This window comes from Polypterus senegalus, chromosome 13 (assembly GCF_016835505.1).
Source record: "Polypterus senegalus isolate Bchr_013 chromosome 13, ASM1683550v1, whole genome shotgun sequence".
Lineage (NCBI taxonomy): Eukaryota > Metazoa > Chordata > Cladistia > Polypteriformes > Polypteridae > Polypterus > Polypterus senegalus.
Genome location: NC_053166.1, coordinates 92,863,782 through 92,889,228, shown reverse-complemented (window position 1 = coordinate 92,889,228; position 25,447 = coordinate 92,863,782). Strand labels below are relative to the sequence as shown.

At 38.3% G+C, this 25,447-nt stretch overlaps 1 protein-coding gene across 2 annotated transcripts in view; it reads left to right on the top strand.

Annotated features, from left to right (window-relative positions):
* The window catches only part of prr12b (proline rich 12b), a 154,224-nt gene that overhangs the window by 93,453 nt on the left and 35,324 nt on the right, over positions 1–25,447 (top strand). The window contains exons 2-8 of one of the 2 annotated variants that reach the window (XM_039775849.1): positions 5,969–6,081; positions 12,024–12,185; positions 12,308–16,527; positions 19,437–19,830; positions 19,924–20,136; positions 20,364–20,770; positions 20,892–21,008. In XM_039775849.1, coding sequence (XP_039631783.1) covers positions 5,969–6,081; positions 12,024–12,185; positions 12,308–16,527; positions 19,437–19,830; positions 19,924–20,136; positions 20,364–20,770; positions 20,892–21,008 — 5,626 coding nt within the window. Of the gene's footprint in view, positions 1–5,968; positions 6,082–12,023; positions 12,186–12,307; positions 16,528–19,436; positions 20,137–20,363; positions 20,771–20,891; positions 21,009–25,447 lie in introns of both variants that reach the window. The other variant, XM_039775848.1, reaches the window with a different exon arrangement.

Here is a 25,447-nt window from a genome sequence, read left to right as displayed (position 1 = left end):
CTCATAGTTTGTCCAAATGCACAATTAGCCTTCTCGGTTTTGAGGCATTCGATACACTTTTGTGATAAGCTGCTGAGATCTGTGTCTGTGTTGAAGCCCTAATTATTATTGAGAATAGTTCAGCTATGAAATTCAGTGGGTTTGGACTTTCACATTTTCCAGGGAGACCTTTGACTCTGATGTTGCTCCCTCTATATCTATCTTCCAGAATAGCTAGTTTATTACTCGGCACTTTGAATTTGGATTCTATAGCAGTTGCTTTTTTTTGTCAGTGGCAGATGTCAATTATTCAACTTCTTCAATGTCTGCTTAACTTCTTCAAACTGAACACCAAGCACTCTAATCTTACACTCAAACTCTCTTATTTTCTTGTATTTTTTCATCGATTCTTGCTAGTATGTTTTTAAAGGTTACAGCAAAGCTATTACTTAAAAGTTCCTCCTGATCCTTTATATCCTGAAACCTCTTTTTATCCTTTACTAGCAGAACACGTGCGCTTCACTGCATTCACTAAAGTTGGAATAATTATGTATCTACATGCGACTTCTAGAGCTTCTTTATATACAACATTTTTGGTTTGTCCTCCTGGAGCCAAAATATATAAATTTTCTCTATGACTAATTCATGAACATGCTACATAAAAAATATAAACGGGAAAAACGGCCACACTGCCGGGAACAACAGTAAAAAAACAACAGTAAATGAGATAAAGTAAAAGTCTACTAAACACTAAAGTACAAAAACGAAGTAGAAAGTAACAGTAAACCGCAACACCGCCGGGAACACCGGCACACCGCATCTACTAAACACTAAGAAACACTTAAGTAAAAACACTATAGGAAAAAATACTATTCAGTTAGTACTGCGTCTAATAAACAGTAAATCAGTAAAGGAGAGAGGACTAAACACTAAGGAAAAAAGAATGGCAAGACCGCGTCAACTGCGGAGCTCAACTCGGAGCGAAATGAAGTGAATGAAATGAGGTGAATGGGAGGGGAGATGATCACGTGACTCCCCCACCCGCCTTAACTCTGCATCCCTCCACAAACACAGTCTCTCAGATTCCAACTCTCCTTTATATGTATATATATATTCTTCATTATGTCACAATTTATATTAATAATGTCTGTCTTTGTATCATTTATACTCCCACTCATACCCCAAAAGATTGTAGTTGTCAGCAGGGATAGAGAGCCCATGCTCAGTTCTGAAAACCTGCCTGAGATCAGCAAATTCTCATTGCTCACTTCACTTGCAGTTTTGCTCCCAGCTTCACTCTCGGCTGGAGCCTGCGCTGCAGCATGAGATCCTGACAGATACATTCCTTTGACTGCCTCTTCCTGGCAGGCCGTATCATGCAGGCCGTTGACTAAATACAGGATACTTTAGAGTGATAGTAAAACAAAAAAACAAAATAACACAGTTGCCATTGGAGCTGCATCCTAGACATCCATCTCTCACAACGGACCAGACCAACTCCCCAAAATGTGACCGAAACCTCACATGAATACAGCATTACTGTACTTCAACCCTTGTAATTTTGATGAGTGGATCCCATGGAATTTAATTCAAAAATTAATTTGGAAAAATCACTGAACTTTGCTGAAAATGGCAAAATGCATTGGAGCTAACAGATAAGGTAGAACTGAACTGGCTTTGAGTGGATTATAATGGTGCATTGGTGTTTTAAGTGTCCATGAGGTCTATGTATGGAGGTGTTTGCCAACTATGTTGGGCCAATTTTTGTCACCAAAATTTGACCTGAGCTGTAAGGAAGAAGCAGCTAACCATTGTGCCACCGTGCCTCAAGCAACAAAAGATGCAGACAGAATATCCACAAACAAAATACAACAAATAACCATAAACTAGCAATACGTAAAAAAGAATATGTATATTATTGTGCTCGCAGAGTTCCAGTCTTTCGAGCACTGATTAGCCTTGTCACAAAGCATTTTTTTTTTTTTTTTTAAAGTTGTGCTTCAGCCGGCATGCGTAATTAGCCATGCGGCACGGTAGCTTCCACCCAACTTGCACTTTTTTTTTGTATCTGTGCAAATGCTGATGAGAAGGGCTCCTTTAAGGTTTGATTTGGATCGTCGCTGGCTGCGTGACTACTTTCCACTGCATTGGTTGGTGTAGTATGTTGGGCCTTTATTTGCCATTTTGGCATACACTGACTCCAAATCAGAATCCAAACAGAAGTGCAAACATTTCATATTAAGATTATTATGCAAGGAAGGATTTTTTCTTGTAACAGAGCCCTTGAGGCAGAGCCATAGATGTTCAGCAGGGCACCTGTTGCTTGCATTAAACATTTCAGATCTTTTTATTAAGATGAGTTAAATAAATTGCATTGATTAATTAATTATTTGGCTGCTTTATTTGCCCCCTACCTCAGTCCAGCTGTTCATACTATCCTTTCCAAAATTATCACATTCCTCTGCCAAACCCGCTATAGCTAAAGGTTTTAAACGACTCTATTGTTTTCTAGTAAGTTTTGATCTTATTTCAAGGTCATTTCAAGTTAAGTCTCTCCCTTTTACAAATTATCGCAAATAATGGCCTCCTTTTGTTTGGATCTTAATCATACAGTATTTTGTTCTTGTTTATGCCAATAGTATGAGCCCATGTCTAGTAACACTGACTTAGGACAGTGGAATCAGGGGTTGTTTAAAGAAAAAAAATCAACACTTTTAAAGTTTTTTTTAGTAATATATAATTTTAAACACACCTAATCCATTGTATGTCTGTAGAGGGTTGAGGCTGAAAACACCAAAAAGACAAATAAAAAGAGAAGTAAGTTAAATGGTTGCATTGCTAAGAAGTGGCCTGGCATCAAATCCATGTCAACAGAAATGGTAGATACAAATTCAGAACTACAAAATATTTACTGATGGAAAAACCTGTTAGTTGCTTCTTAGTTAGACGTTTCAAACTGGAGTAGTATACATAAAGTAAAATGTCGAAATATTTTTCAAGTAAAATCAAACCAACATCTACCCACATTGAGTTGTATTAAGCATTTTTGGCACTATTATAAAAATAAACTGATAAATCTTTATCCAGAACGTTTTTCAGCAGTAATCTATAGACCTCTAAATAATTGAGTAGTTGTGTCTTTTCCTATTACAGCCATAGCTAATTTTATTTATTTATTTTAGAAAACATTAAACATTATACCATGTAGGTGCCAACTCTTTAAAGTCAGTTATCCAGTTCATTACAGAATAGTTGAAGTAGACCAGTTTTGCACCCTCTTGCTTCTGCCTTTCTGTGGAACATAAAAGTCATGAAAGCTAGCCTGCTGTTTGATCTTAAAGTATGTACCTTATGTTGCTATAATAAAAGAAGCAAGGGTGTGAAGTACCTTTAATGCCAGCTTGGCTTTTATACCTGCACTGCAGGGTATAGTGTCCTAAGGGAATAATTTTTAAAAAATTTAAAAAAATATATTTTTTGCTTATTTTCTCTAATAATTTCAAAAATAAGTTTTTAAGCTATTTATTCTTACAGAAGTGCATTAACCATAAGCTGCCAATGCCACCAGTACATCTCTCGATGAAATCACTTAAAGAAAATATTTCTTCCTTTATCATCCATGAACTTACATTGATTGATGAGGTTTTAACAAGATTTTTGCATTGTACTCCATTTCTTACCATGTGAACAGCAGTTCTCAAACCCAGTCTTTATATATAATACGCTACTGTGGCTGTCCGTTTATCTGACCGGGATTTTAAATCACCGGTAGCTTGCAAACCATTTGACCTATTGACCTGAAATTTGGTATACATATACTACATCAACAACAACATTTATTTATATAGCACATTTTCATACAAACAGTAGCTCAAAGTGCTTTGCATAATAAAGAATAGAAAAATTAAAGACACAATAAGAAAACAAAATAAATCAACATTAAATAACATCGACATAGCATAACATTAATTACATGACCTCTACTATCTGCTTTCGGGGTGATGATTGACCTCCAAGGTTATTCCTCTTTTTATTTTTATTTTATTTTATTGTAGAATCAACTCTCAGCAGTGGCCAGCAGGTAGGCCATGCTGTAAATGCATACGGGCGCATTTCTCATCCTTGCCACCTTCGCCGTCACTTCCCCTACCTCTTCATATCTTAAATCATTCTTGAGGCAGATTGAAGACTTAAGTGCCAGGTTAAGTGAAAAATCAAAGAAAACGTACTAAGTAATTCCAACACAAACACTGACTTAGTCAGTTTTAACAAAATGCTGACGAAAGAAGAGAAGAAGCGAGCTACTACGGTGGAGAAAAGAAGAGCTGCTCAGGAAGCAGCAAGCACATCAACCTCCGAGCAAATGAATGCTAAACGTACAGAGATAGATTATGAATGTTCAAGTCAAATGTATCGTACACCATTACTGGTACTTAATATTCAAAGTTGTCTTTTATTATGTGACAGTTTTTTCTTTGTCTCCCTGTATTCCTACTTACTTCCACAAAGCTATATACTGCTTTAGAAGGTAGTCATTTCTCCTCCATTCTTGTTAAAAGCCCAAACGAAACAAGTTTTCTTTCTGTGGTCTTTTCGATCAGTGTTCTATTTAAAGGGACATTAACCTCTTCGCTTTGCATGTAAATGTAAAAAACATTGTATTTTTTGGCTTGAAAAATTACATTTTTATTAAATGTCTTCATTTTACTGTAAAACGTGCAAAACACTAAAAGCACAAAGCCAGAGTAGAAAGTATAATGATACAAGTAATAATAATAATAATATGACACCACACTTTGCATGTGCAAGTGACATGAGTATCACTTTGTGTGGCGATAATGCTGTTGGCACTTGTACAGCCCAAGTAATCCTCAGGTGTTATGTAAGATGTGTGACATGTCCATACCATTTCCCAAGTTATGCTTGGGTTTAACGCTAAGGAGGTGATTATGTTAGTTACCCCTTGCTGCTTGTAGTGATGACCAAGAAAAGTTTTAATCTCCTGTTTTAATGGAGAACAGAAAAAGATGACACATTACTCTTGTCACAGAATTCACTTGCCAAGTCGTGTTGTTGCAATGTTCAAAATGCATGTGTTTTTTTTTTAAATTATAATTAAACCACTGACAAAATATCAGAGCAGTAAATGCACAGGAAATGTGTTCAATCAGTAACAAGCTTTTGAATTGAATTGGACTCTTAACCAGTGAAAAAAGGGAAGAGGCAGATCTTAAATTGAAGTTTGTTTGATGAACCGAGAGAAACACAAACTTGTTCAAGCTCAATTGTGGTAGGAGCATAAGAGTCTGCAGTCAGCTTGCACAAAGTGACGAATGACAAGAAGTTATTGGTGGAGGGAGTAAGAATTTGCTGGACTACAAAAGCAGCAGTTGAACTGCTTGTTGTGCAGACACAGCATTTGTGAGTGCAAGAGAAGAGAGAGAGAGAGAGAAAGAAAGAAAGGGAGGGAGGGAGGATTATTTCAAGGCCATGACACTGAAGCAGGAGACATTGTACATGAAAGTCAGTCAGATCAGGAAGCAATTATTGGGCTGGACATAATGGTAGTAGCAGGATTGGTATTTCAAGAGCTCTCCAGCATGTGTACCTGTGTTGTTGTTGGTTATGACTCTTACAGTATTTAAAATAAATTATATTAACCACCACTTTTTTTTTCTACAGTCAGTGTACATTTTATTGTTTGGGAAATAAAACATTAATTTTGCATCTTAATTTAAGAAAAATAAAAAGTTATCTATTATTTTCTTAATTATTGGTTTAGTATCTGTATTAAGGTATGAAAGCTGGTATCAGAACCAAAGTCAAAATGTTATTGTTGATCCACACATCATAATAATATTTTTTCATGTAATTTTTTGCAAATGTTATGTAAACTGTTTTGAAGTTGCATGAATCAAGCCCCTATGTTTCTTTACTAAACACAATGTAATCTACCCTATTTCACATTTTTCCCCCTTCACTTTTACAGCCTGGTGTATGGAAGTTCTCGATCCTCCCATCCAGACACAGACATCCTCCACCGACAGGCCTATGCGACACCACACCCTCTCCAGGGCTATGCAACTAATCACCATCCTGCAGGTATGTGGGTAAAGCCAGTAGATTATCATACTTAACTGTGATATCTTTGTCAGTAATGTAAAGTGATATATTAAAATTCTTAATATGGCTTCTTTTATTTCTTTTTTCCCCCAACACTATTTTTTAAATTAACTATATTTTAGTATGAATATTTTAACAATAACATGTCCATTTATTTGTTACTCAGAAATATTTGGCCCAGGCTTGTGGGAAGCCAGTTCCAGCAGTTCTTAATGAATGACAACATCTGGGTCATTATCCGTATCTGTATCAGGATCTGTTTTATTGAGCATGCAGTCAGTAACAGCATCTCTGCAGACCCAAGTCTAGCTCCTTAAATACCTGCAAAAATCTATATTTTATAATGTAAAGTATGAAATAAACCTGGTAGATTGGCTAACACAGGCCAGGTGGATTGGTTAAATGGCTCACTACTGCGACATATCACTTATTGGACGCATGTGTCTTTAATTGTTTTTTCATCATTATTATTTAAAAGGTAATATTAGGACAGTGAGTCATCCTACCCTGCAATGATAGAATGTAATGAAGCAGTAGATATTAAAGTATTAATTTCAAAACTTAAATAATATACATATAATAAACATTCCTAAATCTGGATGAACTAATCAGGAGAAGTAAAGTTGCGGCCATTCCAAGAATGCCATCCAAAGATCAATTTCATTAGATTAAGTTCTTTCAAACAATGATCACACAATTTCTTCCATATTCACAGTTACAGTGTTTTTAGGTAACACTGAAGATTTTGTCAAAGCCCAGCATAACTTTTGCAGCTTGAATTTCAGTTTTAAACCAAATGGTAAATGAGAGCGAGAAAATGTAAATGAGGTACTTGCTTCAAAATGGTGGTTATTCAGTTATTAAATATGAGCGTTTTTTAACACACTTACAACACAGTTGCCCCTGAGATGTCTTTATGCCCTCCATTTCATCACCTTTTGTCTCATAATTCACAACTAAAGCACAGCAGATAATTCTCTTGGCAGTTGTGCCAGTGAATGGTCAAAAGCACTATCGTATTAGATTATGTTTTATGGCAGAGTATGCCACCATTCGAAACTGTTTGGGGAAAAAAAATTGCATTCAGATCAAAATTCAGTTGGAAATATGAGGTTCCAGAGAGAAAATATATTTCCCTCATACTGCTATTCACAATCTGTATAACAGTTAGTGAAGATATTCTTGAGGAAATAATTTACCTTTATTTATTTTTCTGCTCCCCCCAGACCTTTTGCCATGTTCTTCAATGACTGGCAGCTTAAACTTAGATATTTGCAAACACCATACATGCCAGAAAATTACACCACAGACAATCTTACAGTCTGCTTTTTCAAACTGGGACCTGGAAGAATGCAAACCCTCTTGTTTAAGAATACACAATAGTGCATGTATCGTGGCATCAATTGGACTCTTTGTCTATGGATAATCTGCTATGGACAAAAATTTGTATTTTGCTGTTACCAAGGTTGTGGTGTATAAGCAGAAATGCAATGATCAACATCAACCCAATGTTGACGGGACATTGGTATCTTGGATTTGGCAGACAAACTTCAGGTACTCCCAGCTCTTAAAACAACAACAAGCAGAACACGCAGCTTGCCAGCAGCAGCACCTGCAGCAAGCCAGCGTGCGTTCAGCCCTCACACCCAACTCCACTCCTCCTCCTCCTCCTCCTCCTTCAGAACGCTATTGGCAGAGACGCAAAGTGGCAAAATGACAGCTGCTTGTACAGGCTTTTAAATTATTGATGCAAAGCGCAACAAGCACAACACACAGCTGGCCAGCAGCAGCAGCAAAACACCAGCTGAACCGATCGCATGTGTTCCGACACTAAATATTTTAAAGTAAAAATGAAAATAATGCATATGTAACAATTCCCATGAAAATAACAATCTCTTTAAATTGTTTATCTGGTAAGCCAAACCCAGGGGTGGGTGAGGGAAGCCCCCTAGTAATAATAATAATTTTTTTTTTTTTAAATTCAGTTTTATTCTCTCAGTCACGTTCACTCTCTACCCGATCTGACACTGTTTTCACATAAAGATGTGCTATAACAGAAGTGAACTCAGATGAGGATGAGGGTTCTACATTGGAGAAAGAATGCACGTCACACTTTTGCCGTCGCTGTACTTAGTCAAATCGAATGTTATTTACCTATTTACTTTGATTTATTTGCTTATCTTCCTACAAAGTAAAATCACAAGTAGACTGCAGAGCTTCCTGTGTTTGATCGACAAGGGCATGCTCACAAAGTACAGCGACAGCAAAAAGGCAACGTGCATTCTTTCTCCGATGTAGATCCCTTATCATCTGAGTTCACCTCTGTTATAGCACGTCTTTATGTGAAAACAGCAGTGTCAGATCAGGGGGAACTTGAATGTGACTGGGAGAGTGAATAAAAAAAAAAGCTAACCTTTACAATTACAATAAATTTACACCAGCTGTTACAGACTCAAAGAGAGTGTACGTTTTTATTCTATAATAGTAAGAATTAAAGCAGCTCACTTCTCAAAACAGAAGCTTCTGGGGTCAAAGCCATGACCTTTTGATTACCAGTCAGACGTTCTTACTGTTACCGTATTAAGGGCTTGTCAATGTCGCACCCTAATGCTGAATTCTTTTTTTTTTTTTTTATACATAGATTGTGGTAGACCCAGAACATGCATGAAATGCATCTATTCTAAATAATGATATATTATTTACCCTATACAGCTCTAAGGAACTCACAGGCAGGTAAATAGACTTGAGCTGAGAGAACTTTCTGCGTTGGTGGGGGGATAGGATCGCAGGCTGCTTGCGCTTATTGACACATTTACAACACAAAAGACGCTGATGAGGATTTGGTAATTCTAGTGTTAAGGACTTGAGGAGAAATCTTGCTTTGTGTTAATTATTTTTGAAAATGAAATGTGAAGGTTGCAGATTCTCTGAAAACCTACTGAGCAACTCAGGCAATTACTGCAGCACAGAGTGACGTGAAATTTGGAAACAAACAACGGAATTTTGAAATCAGTATCAAGCAATTTCTGCCTTTTCCTTGGAGTAATGTTTTTCTTTTTTATTTCCTCTTTTTGAATCATATATTCAAAGTAAAGTTTTCACCCATATGTTGTACCAAACCAGAAACCCTAGTGAAAGCATTTTTTTCCATTCTAAACTGAAACACAACCAAAAAACAAATAGTCTCTTGAATACTTTGGAGTATCTTGGTTAAGCATATTAATCGCCTTTTTAAAAAAGTGTGCTTTACAGCATAAAGTGTATGAGCTTTATATTAATTAAAAATATGTGTAAATCTCTTGCGTTATTTTCTGGCTTGTGCTGATGGCTATTATTGCATGCTGAAAAAAAGATTAATTTAGAAATTATTACATCAAAGAAATGCTTTTTTTTTACATACTCGGTTTTACCATAAAGCCTGGAATACCAAGCTAAATTTAAATTTAGATTTATATTAGAATTTCTATAATCAACAATTACACCTGATTCGAGTATATATACCTTGGAAATTTATTGTAAAATCATTTTTATATATGAAAATGTAGATGGAAATAACTATTATAATTACTAATTTTGTTTTGAAGTATTGATTTAAAATTAAAAACATAACTGATATTTAGTCTTTTCTATTTAGTTGTTGCTTATTCTATAAATCCTTTTCATGATTAAAGTACCCAACTCTTTAGAGTGATTGAAGTATTCCACAGAGTGGAATTTTCTTTTTCTTTTTTTTTATCAACTGCATTTGTCATCTATTTTGAATACATTTACATGGAAATGTCTGTAAGTTTACTCATTTTCAGGGTTTAGTATGCTGGCAAAAAGTAAAGAATGCATATTTCAAAGTGTAGCCTGTACATAAACATTTGAACGATTTTCTGATGGTGTAAACAGATTCATAAATAACCAGAAAGTAATTTGCGTCTGTTTTACCTGCTAAGGGCCACCATTATCAACGTTGTAAGTTAAATGTTCACAGTGGTGATTCTGGTGAGTTTGATTCCAACATCATGTGCCTGCTTTAAAAATGGGACAACTAAAGGAAACTGCTTTTCATTCATTTAATCATGGAATAAAGTCTTCTATTTTGGTGTTTTATTCTGCATAGAGTTTCAGCCTGAACTGTTTAAAAAAAAAAGAAAAAAAAAAAAAAAAAAAAGCTTTTAATTCCAAGTTGAAGTGCTGATGTGACATTGGTGCTCTATTCCAACCCCCTTTGTTGCAGCTCTGTGTAATGTTAATCTTTCTACTAGCTTTATGAAAAGGTCATTATGAGATGTGAGTAAAATAGGTTTTGCACCCAATTAGTTGGTAAAAGATGAGGTAACTCACGTGATAGGTAACATCACATTATGAGCGACTGTCAATTCCTCAGTAAAACCTTTGTTAGCTTTGGAATTCAGTCTTTAAAGGTATAACTGATATATGAAATATAAAACTATATTTGAAATTATTTTCTAACGTTGAGCGTTTTCATTTTATTTAAAGAATTGCATAGTCTGTCCTGACTGTTTACATTTAACCCTATGGGGCACGAGACTTCAGCAGCAAATAAAAGCATTAAAACTTTTCAAGTAAAGACAGTTGACATGTACTGATTCGCATCCTAGAGGCAAGCTTCACTCCATTATGCCTACTCAGTGAGGCACTATATCCAGTTTCCGTATGGTGTGGGTGTATATTCACGTTTTTTTTTTTTTGACAATATAAAAAGCAGCTTGCAGCATTTTCTGGTTCTCCTATCATAGTTGCCGCAATTTACTATACTTATATTGCAATAAGGGCCCCTAACGAGAATGAAGCTGTTTTTGTAAGCAGTTACATTCCATTAATGCATAAACCATTCAAGATGCTTGTAAAACTTCTGTCTCCATGTTTCATTTATTTTTATGCAAAGTAGCTTTGTAAGGCGTGATGGTGCTGTGCATGGTTGCTGACTTAACCCTCGGTGTTTTCATATGGCTTGTACTATTTATTATCACAGCAATCACATCAAAGCTTTTCAAAGTTTTATAAGTAAGGCCCCAGGACTAGCTATGTATTTTTTAGAATTAATAGAAAATGCTTAACTTTAGAATATTGTTTTGTATAGCAAATGCATATATACCATGTTTGTGAAGAAATAACTGACTTAAAAAATGCAAAAAAACATATTCTTTAAACAACCAAAGTATTTGTGTTTTGTGATCAGCAAAAATAGGAATTTATACTTTATGTAAAGAGATACTTTATAAATAAGTACTCAATATTTAGACAAGTAAGGTCAAGAAAGCTGAATTGCACCTGCATGAAATACAGTACATTTCCAAAATTTAAAACACACACTATTGGGTTTGTATTTACATCAAGCCCATGTAAAAGAAAAGATATTAAGAATTGTCTTATTTTAAGAAAGTACACAGAAGTACAAATCATTTATTTTTAAATTACCAGTAAAAGGATTTGTAAATTATTCTGCCATGCTTGAGAGCTATGTATACAGAAGACAGTTGATCTGCTGTCTACTACCTTTACAGCTTCTGTGTTCATTTATATATAAAACTTTGTTCACTCTTAATTTCCTCTGCAACCACATCACAAAAATGTACTACCTGCAACAGGCAACATTTCTGTTGCAGGTAGTCATACACAGTTGACTAGCTGTCTTTGGGTGTTTCTGAATGTGGTAAACGAAAAAGAAATTCAAAGTCTGGGATTTGCCTGCAGGTAAAAAGCTTTTTGGAAGTAAGCTTTTCAGTCTCTCAGAATAGGCATTGGTCAATAATTGGGAAATGTTAAGCTTTATCATTTTAATTTTTACTGTTTGCTTTGTTAAATACAAACATTTGCATTATGGTACTTGAGTATATTATATTATTTCTCCTTCTTTGTTATCTTTGGTTAGATGCCTTACTTTAAAACTTTTTTTATGTGTATCCCAGGCCTCTCAGGTTTGTTTGAGACTGGTTTGCACCACGCTGGAACTGGGGCCCCTGATGCCTCTGTAATGAACCTCATCTCTGCTCTCGAGTCCAGAGGACCTCAGCCAGGTCCCTCGGCATCCTCCCTTCTTTCTCAGTTCAGGACACCTTCCTGGCAGACTGGTAAAAATACATACATTTTCTTTCTTTACCCTTATGCCTTATTTAATGTTTTTTGTTGTTGGCTTTACTTTTAACGTATTGTGGAGTCATTTTTAAAACAATATCATTTGTTTTTTTTCTAGCCATGCATACCCCTGCCCCTGCTGAACTATTTATCTCTGGTGCACTTCCTGGTTCTGGAACATTCCCTTCTTCTTCAGCTTTGTCAGCTTATCAACATCCAGCATCATTCACTGGTAGAAGTTTTCCGGGTGTGACATCCTCACTGTCACTGCAAGATGCCACCACATTCAGTCCTACTTCCAATGGTCTCTTGTCACCACATGACCCACTTCTTCACATTAAAACCCCGCCACAGGCGTCAGCGCTAGGTTTTGACAGGCTTTTGTCCTCACAAGGCACTGGTTACAGGGGAGGTCAGGACGCTGCACCTCCACCTCCCCCACATCCTCCTCCACCTCCTCCTGCACCATCTCGACATCTTCCTCCACCCCAGTTCAACTTGCTTTCTTCCCAGTTGCAGGATCAGTCTTCACAGTTATATAATACCTCTGTCTTCTCCACTGCTCCTCCACCACCAAGTTCTAGTATAGAGCGGGCCATTCCACGACAAGATAGCGTGATAAAGCACTACCAGCGGCCATCTGCATCTCAGTCCCAACTGTCCACATCAGCTGCCCACTCTCTTCAGCACTACTTAAGTTGTGGTGCTGCCAGCTATCAGCAGATGTCACAGCACCATCACCGGTCCAGCCTGTCCTGCAGCCCACTTGGTGACCAAAGTCCTGTAGGGAGTGGTGGAACACCCAGCACCAACAACTCTGATCAACAGCAGCAACAATCAAAGTCTAACCAGCAGGCACGCCAAGACCAACAAGCCTACAGACCTATCATCCAGCCATCCCCTGCTTACAGCTCTGGTGGAGGAGGTGGATCAGTGTCCAGTGTGTCAAATAGTGGTGGGGGTGCAGGAAAGACGAAAGGTGGTGGTGGGGGCTACTCCTCTTCTGGGGGTTCACGGCACACTCCCACCTCTTCCTCATCTTCATCATCTTCTGCAGGCCGTCCTTCTGCTGCTCAGGCCGCCAGTAAGTCGTGCCAAAGTGTAACAGGATATGGCTCGCCAGCTAGTGTCAAGACGGGGTCTGTAATTTCCAGCCAGACCCCACCACAGCAGGCTACTACACAGGCCTCTGCATACTCTCCGGGTCAGCCACCCTCATCCCAACAAGCTCTGTTATCCCAGCAAAGCTACGGTCAAGGATTTGGGTCTCCACAAGCTCAAGATCTTACAGGTGGTACTGGAGGTGGAGGAGCTGGTGGTGGTAGTAAGGGTTATGGCAGTTTGGGTGCAGGACAAGGTTTTAATACAGACGTTTATGGGGGAGTACAGCCAGAGTCTGGCTACTCCAGTTTACCGGCATCTTTAGGTGCAGGGAGTCCTTCATTGGGTTATGGTGCTACTGGGCACTCTCCAGCTCTTTCTGGTAGTCTTGTAGTTGGCGGAGGCTCATCTGGTGGCTCTGGAGGTAGCTCTGGTTCAGGAGCAGGAAGCAGTGCTGGCTCAGGTGGGTTTCCTTCTCACCTTCCAGACTCTAGTCCTTCTCCGTCAGGATCTACTCATGGTGCAATCATTCGTCCCAGCCTGCAGTCACCAGGTAGCAGTCGGGCAACACAGCCTTCGCAATCACCTGGAAATGGAGTGCCATCCCAGAAATATTTAACATCAGTACTGTCGCCTTCCTTTTTGGGATCACCACCAACCTTTCAAGATTCCAGGGCCCGTAGTGTTGGTGGACCCCCATATCATAGCTCAAAATCTAAAGCTGAGTCTGACCTACTAGCTGTAGCAACTTCTGTGGACAGACCAGAAGATGAAGACGATGATGACTTCCTGATTCAGCACCTCCTTCAGTCGCAGAGCCCACCACCTCCTACCCCACAGTCAGCCAGTCAGCAAGCCGCCCAGCAGCAAGTCCCACCTCCTAGTGTGCCATCTGACTGTTCAGAGGACAGTGTAGCAGCTGCAAAGGGTTTGGTTTATGAGATGAGCAAGTCAAGTGAGGAGAGATATCAGTTGCAAAGTGTAATTCGTACCAACAGCGCCAACAATGGGCCTCTGCCTGGTACTGGAGCAAGCAACTCTGCTAACCCCTCATTAGAAAGGCAGTTGGAGTTGTCTCTGCACCATCAAAGTCTAAAAGATAAGAAAAAAGAGAGGGGTGGTCGGCCCACTGACCAGGACTCTTTAGCTTCAGTAGTGCACTATAGCCGCACTGACCCATACAATACTCAGGAATTGAAAAAAGCTCAGAATGACCAACTGTTACAGCAGCAAGGAAAATCGGATCTCTTTCTACGTAAAACTCCAGACCAGCATGCCCCTAGGCTTGTCCCTGACTCTCAGTCTGCTGGTCTAGACAGTCATACTATACAACAGCAACAAGGAGCAGCAATGTCACTCCTTGACTCTTCTCCTGATCACCAGGGGGCATCCCAGGCTCCCCCGAACTCCCATTTGCTTCAGTCTGTGCTTGCTCACACTCCCAGGAAAGCAATGGAACAGCATCCACTAAGTCAGCATCACCACTTAATTGAGGCTCAGAGACTTGGAGGAATGGGCACACCAGGGGCTGGTGGAGGTGATTCTCAATCTCCAACGTCCCAGCTTCAGCTTCAGCTGCAGTCACAGGCTTTGGAAGCTCAATTACATATCCATGTTCGGGGTCAACCCCAGCAGTCTGGCTCCCAGGGAATGGATTCCCGCTCACAGTCCATTGAATCACAGTTGCTTGATCACTCTCATTCTATTTCTCAGCCACCCAATGGAGAAGGAGCTGAAGATCACCACAGACATCACCATGGTCGTCATCACCGACCACCACATGGTCTTCATGGTTTGCATCACCAGCGCTCACCACAGGAAGTAATGCAGGGGGAAGGTATGCGTCCACCTTCACACCAGGACCTGCAGACATTTTTGGGTGAATCCGATCTTAGTCTGTCTGCACATCACAATCCTCACCCCCAGCATCATCATCAACAGCACCATCACCACCACCACCTTCAGCCCCATCACCACCCACCACAGACTCATCACCACCAAATGGGACCTCAACCTTCAAGTGATGCCGACAGGATGGTTGAAAGTTCACAGCAGGTTCCTCAGACTCAAATGGACACTAGCAAAGATCATCAGTTTGATCCTTCCAGTCCCCCAGGTTCCAAGCAGCAGGCACAGCCTCAGCAGCGATTTGTGCCACTCACCTCAATCTGTTTCCCAGATTCACTTTTGCAAGATGAAGACCGTTCTTTCTTTCCTGGAATGGAAGACATGTTTTGTGGACCTAGCGATGATTACTCAAAGAGTAGCTGCGCTGGTGGTGGTGCTGGTGGTCCAGTAGGTGACCCTTCAGGTGATGGAGTGACAACGGGAGACAGTGGTGGAGATGTGGATGTTGGAAGACGAGCTGGTCCAGATGGAGGAGTAGTGGACCAGGTGAAATCTTCGTCTTCGTCTGGTTATGATATGATGTCTCATACTGGTCCAGGTGGATATGGACCACCTTATTGTCAAGCTATGGCTGGTCCAGATTCTGGGAATGGCCATCATCATTCAACAATGCATCTTGATTTGGATTCACTTAAACAACATGAACTGCCCTCTACTGTTAATACAGAACAGCTCGGCCTTATCCAGTCACAGCCTACCAGTTCTTCTGGCCTTGGGATTGGTGGAAGTGGGGCAGAACCATCTGTAAGCAAGCATATGTCCACCACTCCTGGCCTAACTTCCCCTATTTTCTGCTCATCACGTCCCAAAAAACTCTTGAAAACTAGCTCTTTCCATCTTCTAAAACGACGGGATCCACAAAGCCAACCACCCCCCAAGAAAACTTATGCCCAAGAGTATGAGTTTGAGGATGATGAGGATAAAGCTGATGTACCTGCAGATATACGACTGAACAGTAGACGACTGCCAGATTTACTTCCTGATCTGATATCCAGTTGCAGAAAGAGTGGTGGCAGAGGTTCCCTAAGCCCAATGATGGGAGATCTAGATTTCTGTAACAGCCAGAACTACCACCACCTACAACCACCTATCACTGATGGCCCAAAGAAAAGGGGCCGTAAGCCTACCAAGCCAAAAAGAGAAGGACCTCCAAGGCCCCGAGGCAGGCCACGCATTCGTCCTCTCCCTTTAACACCAGTAGGCACGATGGGTGGAGTTGGAGAAATCAAAAAACCAAGAGGAAGAGGTCGAGGACGTGGGAAAAAAGAAGAGATTGTTGGTGCAGTAGTATCTGATCAAGCTAAAATGGAGCCTCTCAAGCCACTCAAGGTAAGATGTTCACTCATTGTGAAATGATTTCAAGTGTTGTGATCACTTATTTAAACTAATTTAGCCACTTGAGGCTTGGGTTTTCTTGGATAAGACTGTGTTAGTACTAGGAAATAACATTAGAATAAATGATCGAGACACAATTCCCCAGAATTTCTTGTGCTTTCAAAAAGATATTGATACCCATTGAAACTGGTAGAATAACACAGGTTTGATTCCACATCCCGTAGTTTAAGGTTATAGTCAGCAAGCAATAGCATACTAATCCTGGATTTGATGAAGATGGGTAAGTTGAAGACCAAAAGCAGGGGTAGATGAGGGGAAGTTGAAGTGGTGTCTACATTTGACGTAAAGGTCACAACCTTCAAGGAAAAGAAGGAAAACCAGGGAAGTGTTGCTCAACATCTGGCACCAAATGACATTTTTTCACTGTGTGAAACGTCTTTTACAGTACAAAAAAAAAATTGCAGAAATGCAACAAACCTTAGAGATTACAGTATGCATAAAAGCTATAAAGCATGGAAAAGCAACTAGTGGCAGAAAGTCTTAGAATATTGAGTTCAAATTTGAAAATATTGTTTGACATTTCAGAACAAGAGTTATTAGAAGGTTCTCTGATTACTGTCTGCAGTCTTGTGTGAAGCACAGTGACAGGTCTAGCATAGTTTGGGCGTGCACTTTAGCCAGCAATGTAAGGGGCCTTGTCAGAACAAATGAAATGATGATTGTTAAGGAATAAAATTTGATTCATCAGGCTATACCTTTCGAGAAAATTACTTACGGATTAAAAAAAAAAAAATACCACAGTAACCCCAGACTTAGTGCATACACAACTGAGTTATTTAGGGGAGACGGCTATACATAGAACACTAACAATATTAGATTGGCCACTTCAGAGCCCCAACCTCATTCTAAACCAACATTCTAAGAGAGGCCAAAAACATAACGACTTGTTTTTAAAGGCACAAGTCATGTATGCTATTTTTCATTGTATCAGTGTCTATTATATTATATAATGCTTTTGTGAGAAAATTAAAACTTACTACCCACATTACTAGCTTTGAAAGAAATTTTCTTTTTTGAGTAAGCCTAAGGTTTTTGGTCACTAATGAATGTTAGATTACAGTTCCTATAAAAATTATTCCACCCCTTGGAAGTTATCATATCTTATTTGTCTTTTTTACATTGATCAGTAGAAATACACTGTTTAATGTTAAAGTGAAAAAAGACTTTGGCAAACTGATATACAATTAATAACTAATATAAAATACAATTTAATTGATGTCATAAGTATTCACCCCCTTCAAGTTAGTATTTAGTTGATTCACTTTTGATGGGCACAACAGCTTTGAGTCTATGTGAACATGCCTTTATCAGTTTTGCGCATATAGAGTTTCCCTAGTTCTTTGCAAAACTGGTCAAGCACTGTCATATTGCATGGGGATCTTGAGTGAACAACTGTTTTTCAAGTCCAGCCAAAAATTCTTAAATCCAACCCACAGATGCCTTCCAGGGCTTGTTGCAGAGAGACATCCACACAGCATGCTACTGCCACCACCATGCTTTACATTGGGGATAGTGTATATTTGATAATGGCATAGCATTTGAACACCTCAATTCTGGCCTCATTAGACCATAGAACCACCTTCTAACTGGCTTCAGTCTCCGTATGCACCTTCTGGCAAACTATAGATGAGATATCAGATGCATTTTCTTTTTATAAAAACAGTAGTTTTTCCACTATAGCTTGTAACTCTTTCAAAGTCTTATATTATTACTCCGTTTTTGTGGATGGCGCATTAGACCATAGAACCACCTTCTAACTGGCTTCAGTCTCTCATGCACCTTCTGGCAAACTATAGATGAGATGTCAGATGCATTTATTTTTTATAAAAACAGTAGTTTTCCACTCTAGCTTGTAACTCTTTCAAAGTCTTATATTATTACTCTGTTTTTATGGATGGCATACTCTAGGCAAATTTACATCTGTGCCATACTCTTTGAGTTTCTAAGTGAGTAATTTAACCATACTCCATTGACTTAGATATTCCTTATATCTGTCCCCTGATTTGTGCTTTTCAATTAGAGTGTTTTTTTTTCTTCATTGTGTAAGTTAAGCCGTGATGCTGATTCAAGTTTGCCCTTCTATGTACAGGTGCATTTATACTACAATCAGTTGAAACCTTTTGACTACAAATAGGTGATTTCCATTAAACTAATTATGTGACTTCTAAAACCAATTGGCTGCACCAGTAATGATTTAGGTGTGCTACATTAAATGGGTAAATACTTATGCAGTCAATTATTTTATATTTGTAATTAATTTAGACCACTATGCAGAGATCTGTTTTCACTTTGACATTAAAGAGCCTTTTTTATGTTGATCAATGTCAAAAAAAATCCAAATTAAATACAATGTGTTGAAATAGTCATGTAAATAAATAGTCCTTTTACACTTGTTCTCTGTGCCTTGTGTTCTCTACTTCTCTCACAGATACTTCTGAGAGGGTGAATATTTTTTGTATTTTATATAATTATTACATTTATACTGACATCCACGGAAATAATCTATAATATTGTGTTATGCTTAAGTTTTGTTTTTGTTTTGTTTTTGAAACAGTCAGAAAAACCCTCATAGGGAGGTCTTTGTTAATTAATTAAATTTCTCATTCCATACTTATCAGGTGCATATTTTTAATCTGTGGTCTGAGTCTTAATATGCACATTAATCATGCAAAGGGTTCTGTAGCTGATGTTATATTGTTGAAAAGATCTATCATGTGCGCTGACAATCTTGGTATTAATTGCATATCTTGGCTGTTTTTCTTTTTCCCTAACATAACGTTAAAAGTTTTTTCTAAATATATTTTTTCTTTTAACTTTTTTTGTATTTTTCTGTTTTCTCTCAGATCAAACTTGCCCTCCCTAAGCCCACTGATGAACAGCATCTGCTAGTTCATTCTGACCCTCTTAGTGGTTCAGACCCTTCTCTGTCTGATAACTCAGCAGCGGCAGCTGCTGCTTTGGGATTAAGCCCTGGCCCAGGTTTGGATCTCAACCGGACTCAGGAGAAGATTAAACTGAAGGTACAGGAGGTAGAGGAGAAGCAACCAGAAATGAAATCGGGGTTCATGGCCTCGTTCCTAGACTTCTTGAAGTCTGGGAAACGGCAGCAGCTTCCATCCTCTGGATCAGCTAGCCCTGGGAAGGGTGGTCGTCCTTCACCATCCGGACAGCAGGCTGGTGGAGCTCCATTTGGCAGCCCGCCAGTACTGAGTGCAGGAGGCCTGGACAGCTCAGAAGGTGACAGTCTAGGTTTGAACTGTCCTAGCCCATGCAAAAGATTGGATGAAGAGCTGAAACGCAATCTGGAAACTCTACCGTCTTTTTCTTCAGATGAAGAGGACTCGGTTAGCAAGAACCAAGATCTTCAGAAGAGCATCTCCTCTGCCATCTCTGCTCTTTATGATCACCCGCAGCTGACCAGTGTGACGGCAACTCCAGCCAGTGCACCAAACCCTCCTACCACCTCTGCATCAACTGACGCAGTATCAGAGCCCAGCAGTGCAGCCAGCAACTCTCCAGAACCGCAAGATAGCCCAGAATCTGGTATGTGTGTTCTCCTTAAATTTGAATGCTTCCTTAATGTTATTAATGTTTTTTTATATATTCCAGTATGCTGATTACCTGTAGGTATCAGTCTTTCACTGCAACTAAAGATGGCTGAAGCGGACGCAATCAGTATTTGCACTTCTCTTTGCCAGTTTTAAGCAACAGCTCTTGTCAGTCATGTTTCTCTTGTTCTCTGTGCCTTGTGTTCTCTCCTTCTCTCATAGATGCTCCTGAAGAGCCAGCCACCATAACAACAAATGTGTGTTGTGAAAATCGTGATTCTAAAGCCATCACAGAGGAAACTGTGGAAAATGAGCCCCCAGAGCCAAATAATACCCCCATACCTGAGCAACCACCAGCCCCTACTCCTCCTCCCCCAGCTTTAGAAGTCTCTGAGTCCCCACCTTCTCCTCATGATTCAGTACCAGAGCTTCCTCCTGCAGAAGCTGAGCCCTCACCCCAGACCCCCGAGGAGTCCCCTGACTCAAGGCCCTTACATCTCGCCAAAAAACAGGATACAGCAGCCATATGTGGTGAGTCTGAAGACGAGGAGGCCGAGAGTGGTGGTGAAGGCATCTTCAGAGAAAGGGATGAGTTTGTTGTACGAGTTGAAGATATTCAAACTCTTAAGGTAACAGAGTAAATTCTTGCTTGTCTGTATGGTGTTCAGAATCACTTAGTAATATGTGTATTCCCAGACCATTTAGATAGTGTTTTTCTTTTCTCCTCCACCGTCCCTCTACCTCTTCCAGTTGGCTCTTCAGACAGGTCGGGAGCCACCTCCAATTTGGCGAGTACAGAAAGCTTTGCTACAGAAGTTTACACCTGAGATCAAAGATGGCCAGCGACAGTTTTGTGCCACAAGCAATGTAAGTACAAGAAAGTGCCTGACCTTTTTTAAGATATATAAAAGAAAAACCCAAGAGGCAAATATCCAGTGATAATCCTGTTCCCAGTGGCTTCAACCTTTAAGGCATCCTGCAAAAACCCGAAATCCTGAAAACAAAACTAGACTGAACTCATTCACTTTAGCATACAATCCTTATTAATGGTTCATTACTTAAATATTTTCTGACAAACATTAAACAGTGTTGCCAGCATCTTTGTGTGCAACAGCACACATGTACACTGTGCAAAATGTGCTGGTTTTGGCTTTAATTACTACCCTCAAGCTAGTAAGTATTTGTCTCCACATAATGTATAAACCAATATTAATTGGTTTCCAGGAATTGTCAAGTATTTATGCAACCAATTTCTAAAATTCTATGTTTAGAATTTGAAGTAGAAACTATGGCTTGATGGTCATTGAACCTATGCATGTGTACATGTAGCTAGTGTATTTATTTTAGTTCTTTTAAAGCATTCCGTTATTAATGAATAAATAAATAATAACAAAGTTGTGAAAATCAAGTTTCTAGTCACGATTTGTCTTTCCCATGCTCTTTATAAACATTCAAGAATGCATCGTGTTCCAGACAAACATTGATGATTACAATGGAATATAAAAGTTTCACACTGGGTCCAACAGTAGCAACAAAAACCTCCAGAGCAGATCACTGTAAATTATTATAAACTTAATAGCAGCTTTATAGCTGTCCTAAAGTTGCAAAATAAGAGATTGTACTGTATAAATGACATGTTGAAAACATAAAGCTTAATAGATGAATTCGTAGATTGAGGTGGAGATCACACACTTTTGAAATGGCAGATATAAAGCTGAAACTAGTACCGTTGGTTAGTAGGGTCAGTAGCATAACATCAAAGACTTGTGTTGCTTGTTAATAAAGTATATGTAGGATACGGTAAAAATTGTCACATTTTTATTTTTCAAACCAGCTTTTAGACTTTTTATTTTGGCAATACTTGGGGGCTCTACCCCGTGCTCGCTTCATTTGCCAACCCCCAGACAGGCGCTATGCTCTAGCCACTTTGCAGATCTGCTGCTCACGTATGGGGATGCAAATGTACAATTTAAACAGACAAACAAATTGTGTTTGCATTCACTACACTCCTGGCACGCAGACTTATTCTGATAAACTGGAAGAACCCAAACTCTTCTCTTTTAAGTCAGTGGGAAACTGATGTGTTATACTATTTGAAAATGGAAAAAATCAAATACTCAGTTAGAGGATCCGTACAGACTTTTTTCAAAACATGGCAGGATCTAATCAGTAATATTTTAAAATAAGCTCATAAAGCTCAGAGAATTTATTAATTTAGGTATGTTTACAAGCCTTAAATTTCACGCCGTTTGCCTTGCACTCTCTCTCGGGGGTGGGGATCGATTAGTCCTTAACTCAATTTTTTCTTTTTGTAAAAACTTGATTGATTTGTATGGATTGCAATAAAATTAATAAAAATATAATTAAAAAAAATAAACAGATTGTTATTTTTACAGGAATTGTTACATATGCATAATAGAATTTACCTTACAGTGAGCAATTAACCATAGTAAAATGTAATAAATTGAAAGAAAGTTATGTTTCATGTTGCGTTAGAGGTATTCGTTGCGTTATACATTTTTGTTCTGTTTGGATTTGAAATTAACACGCAAATACTTTTTAAACTTACACTTTTACTATAAAACTTCAGTAAAAACAATTTTTTGATTTAACTTTTCGGCAATATCGTATTGAATTTTGGTTCCGTGTTTGGACTTGTATCATCGCAACGCAACATATAACTATAACTGCCCATGAGTGAATATCGTTTCTTTCTCTCTAATAAATAAACTTTTTTGAATGTTTGTCCCTGTGATTTGTTAATTGTCAAAGCAAAAGCTATTCTAATGAGAACATAAATTATGCAATAACATTATGATACATCCTTCTTTCAACAGTAATTCAGCCGGTGAAAGACCTGGCAGTGTTAACGTTTGTAGGTATTCTATAGAATGTTTTAAGTTGATATTTTCATCTTCCACAACATCACCACCAACTGTTTGAGTGTAGCCTATTGATACGCATTTAACCAATCTGCCGTGTAACTGATCGACAATTTTCACATTAATTCATTTGACTTCATCATTTTTCAGTGCTAGGATTGCCCGTGTACTCATTTCTTTTGTTGATAACCCTTCGGGATGAAATTCTTCAATAAGATTTGGACATAATAAGTCTTCTTTTATTGGGAACTTAAAGTGAGGAAAATATAAATATTAATAAGAGCTGAGACAACCGTGTCGGACAAAAGCATTCACACGAATGAGAGGACCGTGGTTGAAAATGGTTGAGAGGAGGGCAGGACTTGAAAAAATCTCTTAACAAAAGTCTCGTCTCACGGGACTTGTAAAAACCTCTTGGCAAAAGTCTTGTCAAGATTTTCTTTTATAATAGAAAAAATATCTTCCCTTACTATTGTGTAACAGTTGTTTCCCATTTCATTGTCAAAGAGTTGTTCAAGTTATGGTTGGAGATATAGTCTATGGACTGCAATCGTCAAGATAGCTACATTGTTTCAAGGTTTTGTCTTGATTGAGCACCTTTTACATTCACAGGCATTCTTAATTATTCCTTCAATAGTTGCTTTTGATGCACGTCTAGCATCGTTATGAATCTTCTCCTCAGTTTTAGGAACTTCAGGAAAATAGAAAATCTTTTTTTCCCCGCAGAGTGTACCTTCTTCACAGAGTCTTCACAACCCTTCTACCTGTAGAGCAGGTTAACATACCCCAAATGTAAAGTTTTTATTGTAGAAATGTGTTTTCCTCCAAAATAATTTGATTGTTTTATATTACATACTATGTTACATTGCTTAAAGTACCTTTTTCACAAGCATGTATTGCACTAATAATTTTATTGCAAAATCTGTATAGCCTAAAATTTCCTAGTTTTCATATGCATTCTCTGTACGTTTAGCATTTGCTTGCTCAGAGGTTGATGCGCTTGCTGCTTCCTTAGCAGTTCTTCTTTTCTCCACCCTAGCGGCCCGCTTCTTCTATTCTTTCGTTTGCATCTTTTTGCATTAAAACTGATTAAGTCAGTGTTTGTGTTGCAATTACTTAGTACATTTTTCTTAATTTTTTACTTAAGCTGGCACTTAAATCTTCAACCTGCCTCAAAAATGATTTAAGATATGAAGAGGCAGGAGAAATGATGACAAAGGTGGTAGGGAATAAAAACGGTGCCCGTACACATGTGCTGCACAGCCTCCTTGCTGGCAACTACTGAGAGTTGATTCTACAATAAAATAAAAAGAGGAATAACCTTGGAGGTCAATCATCACCCCAAAAGCGGAAAGTAGACGTCACGTAGTATATGTGTACCAAATTTCAGGTCAATTGGTCAAATGGTTTGCGAGCTACAGGTGATTTAAAATCCTGGAAAGACAAATGAACACTCCGGTACCATATTATTATATATAAAGATATAACTTAAAATAACTTTTTTCAGTGGTTTCTGTGTTTCAAATTCTCTTAATAATCTTGCATTTCATGCATTATAAGTAAAATTTAAATCCATTTTAAGCCATCACAATTTAAGGCTATATTGCTTGAGCTTACTTAATGTCGTTGACATCATTGTTTAACTAGGCTTCTGATTGAACAGACATACAGACAAAAACACACTAAAGTATTGTTCTAAGACTGAGCTGTCTTTCTTTTATTAAAAATGGACAAATCTGACACTCTTGCACAATATTCAGATTCCTTATGTTTGGCAACATCCTTGTTACAATTTTATCTTCTTTCAAATGCATCTTCTCACTACCAGCTTAAAGAATGTCCTGTTGTATGCTTTGCTGCATAATGACACTGTTGTATTCCTTCCCTGAAATATCTCTGTTTGTTTACATATTGTATGCTATCACTAATCTTTTGTTTGAGAGGAGCTTAAGTATTTTGGAAACTTTTTTCAGTACCTCCATTTTAGAAAGCAGGAAATAAAAAAAATAGTAAATTAATTACAACACTCATTGGTTAATGTAGTATATTTAAATTATATAAATGGTATTTCTGTGTTATTAATACTTTTTCTGTAGTATTGAACAGACTTTATCTGGAACATATTTGTCTTCTGTGAAAGAATACCAATAGGAAAAAGTCTTCCACAATACATTTTAATTTGTTCTTTTTAAAAAGGTTAGTTTAATATGGCATGCAAAATTAAAATAACTTAATAACAGAATAGAATCTCTTACATAATTTTTATAGAGAATACTTTATATACAGATTGTTACAATTAAAAATAAAGTATTTTTCATATGCATATATGTGAATCTATATGAATACTTTGTAAAGATAGTAGTGCCCATGTATATTATGTTGCTTTATTATGCTTACTAGTCAGCATTACTCCTTAGGGAAGCC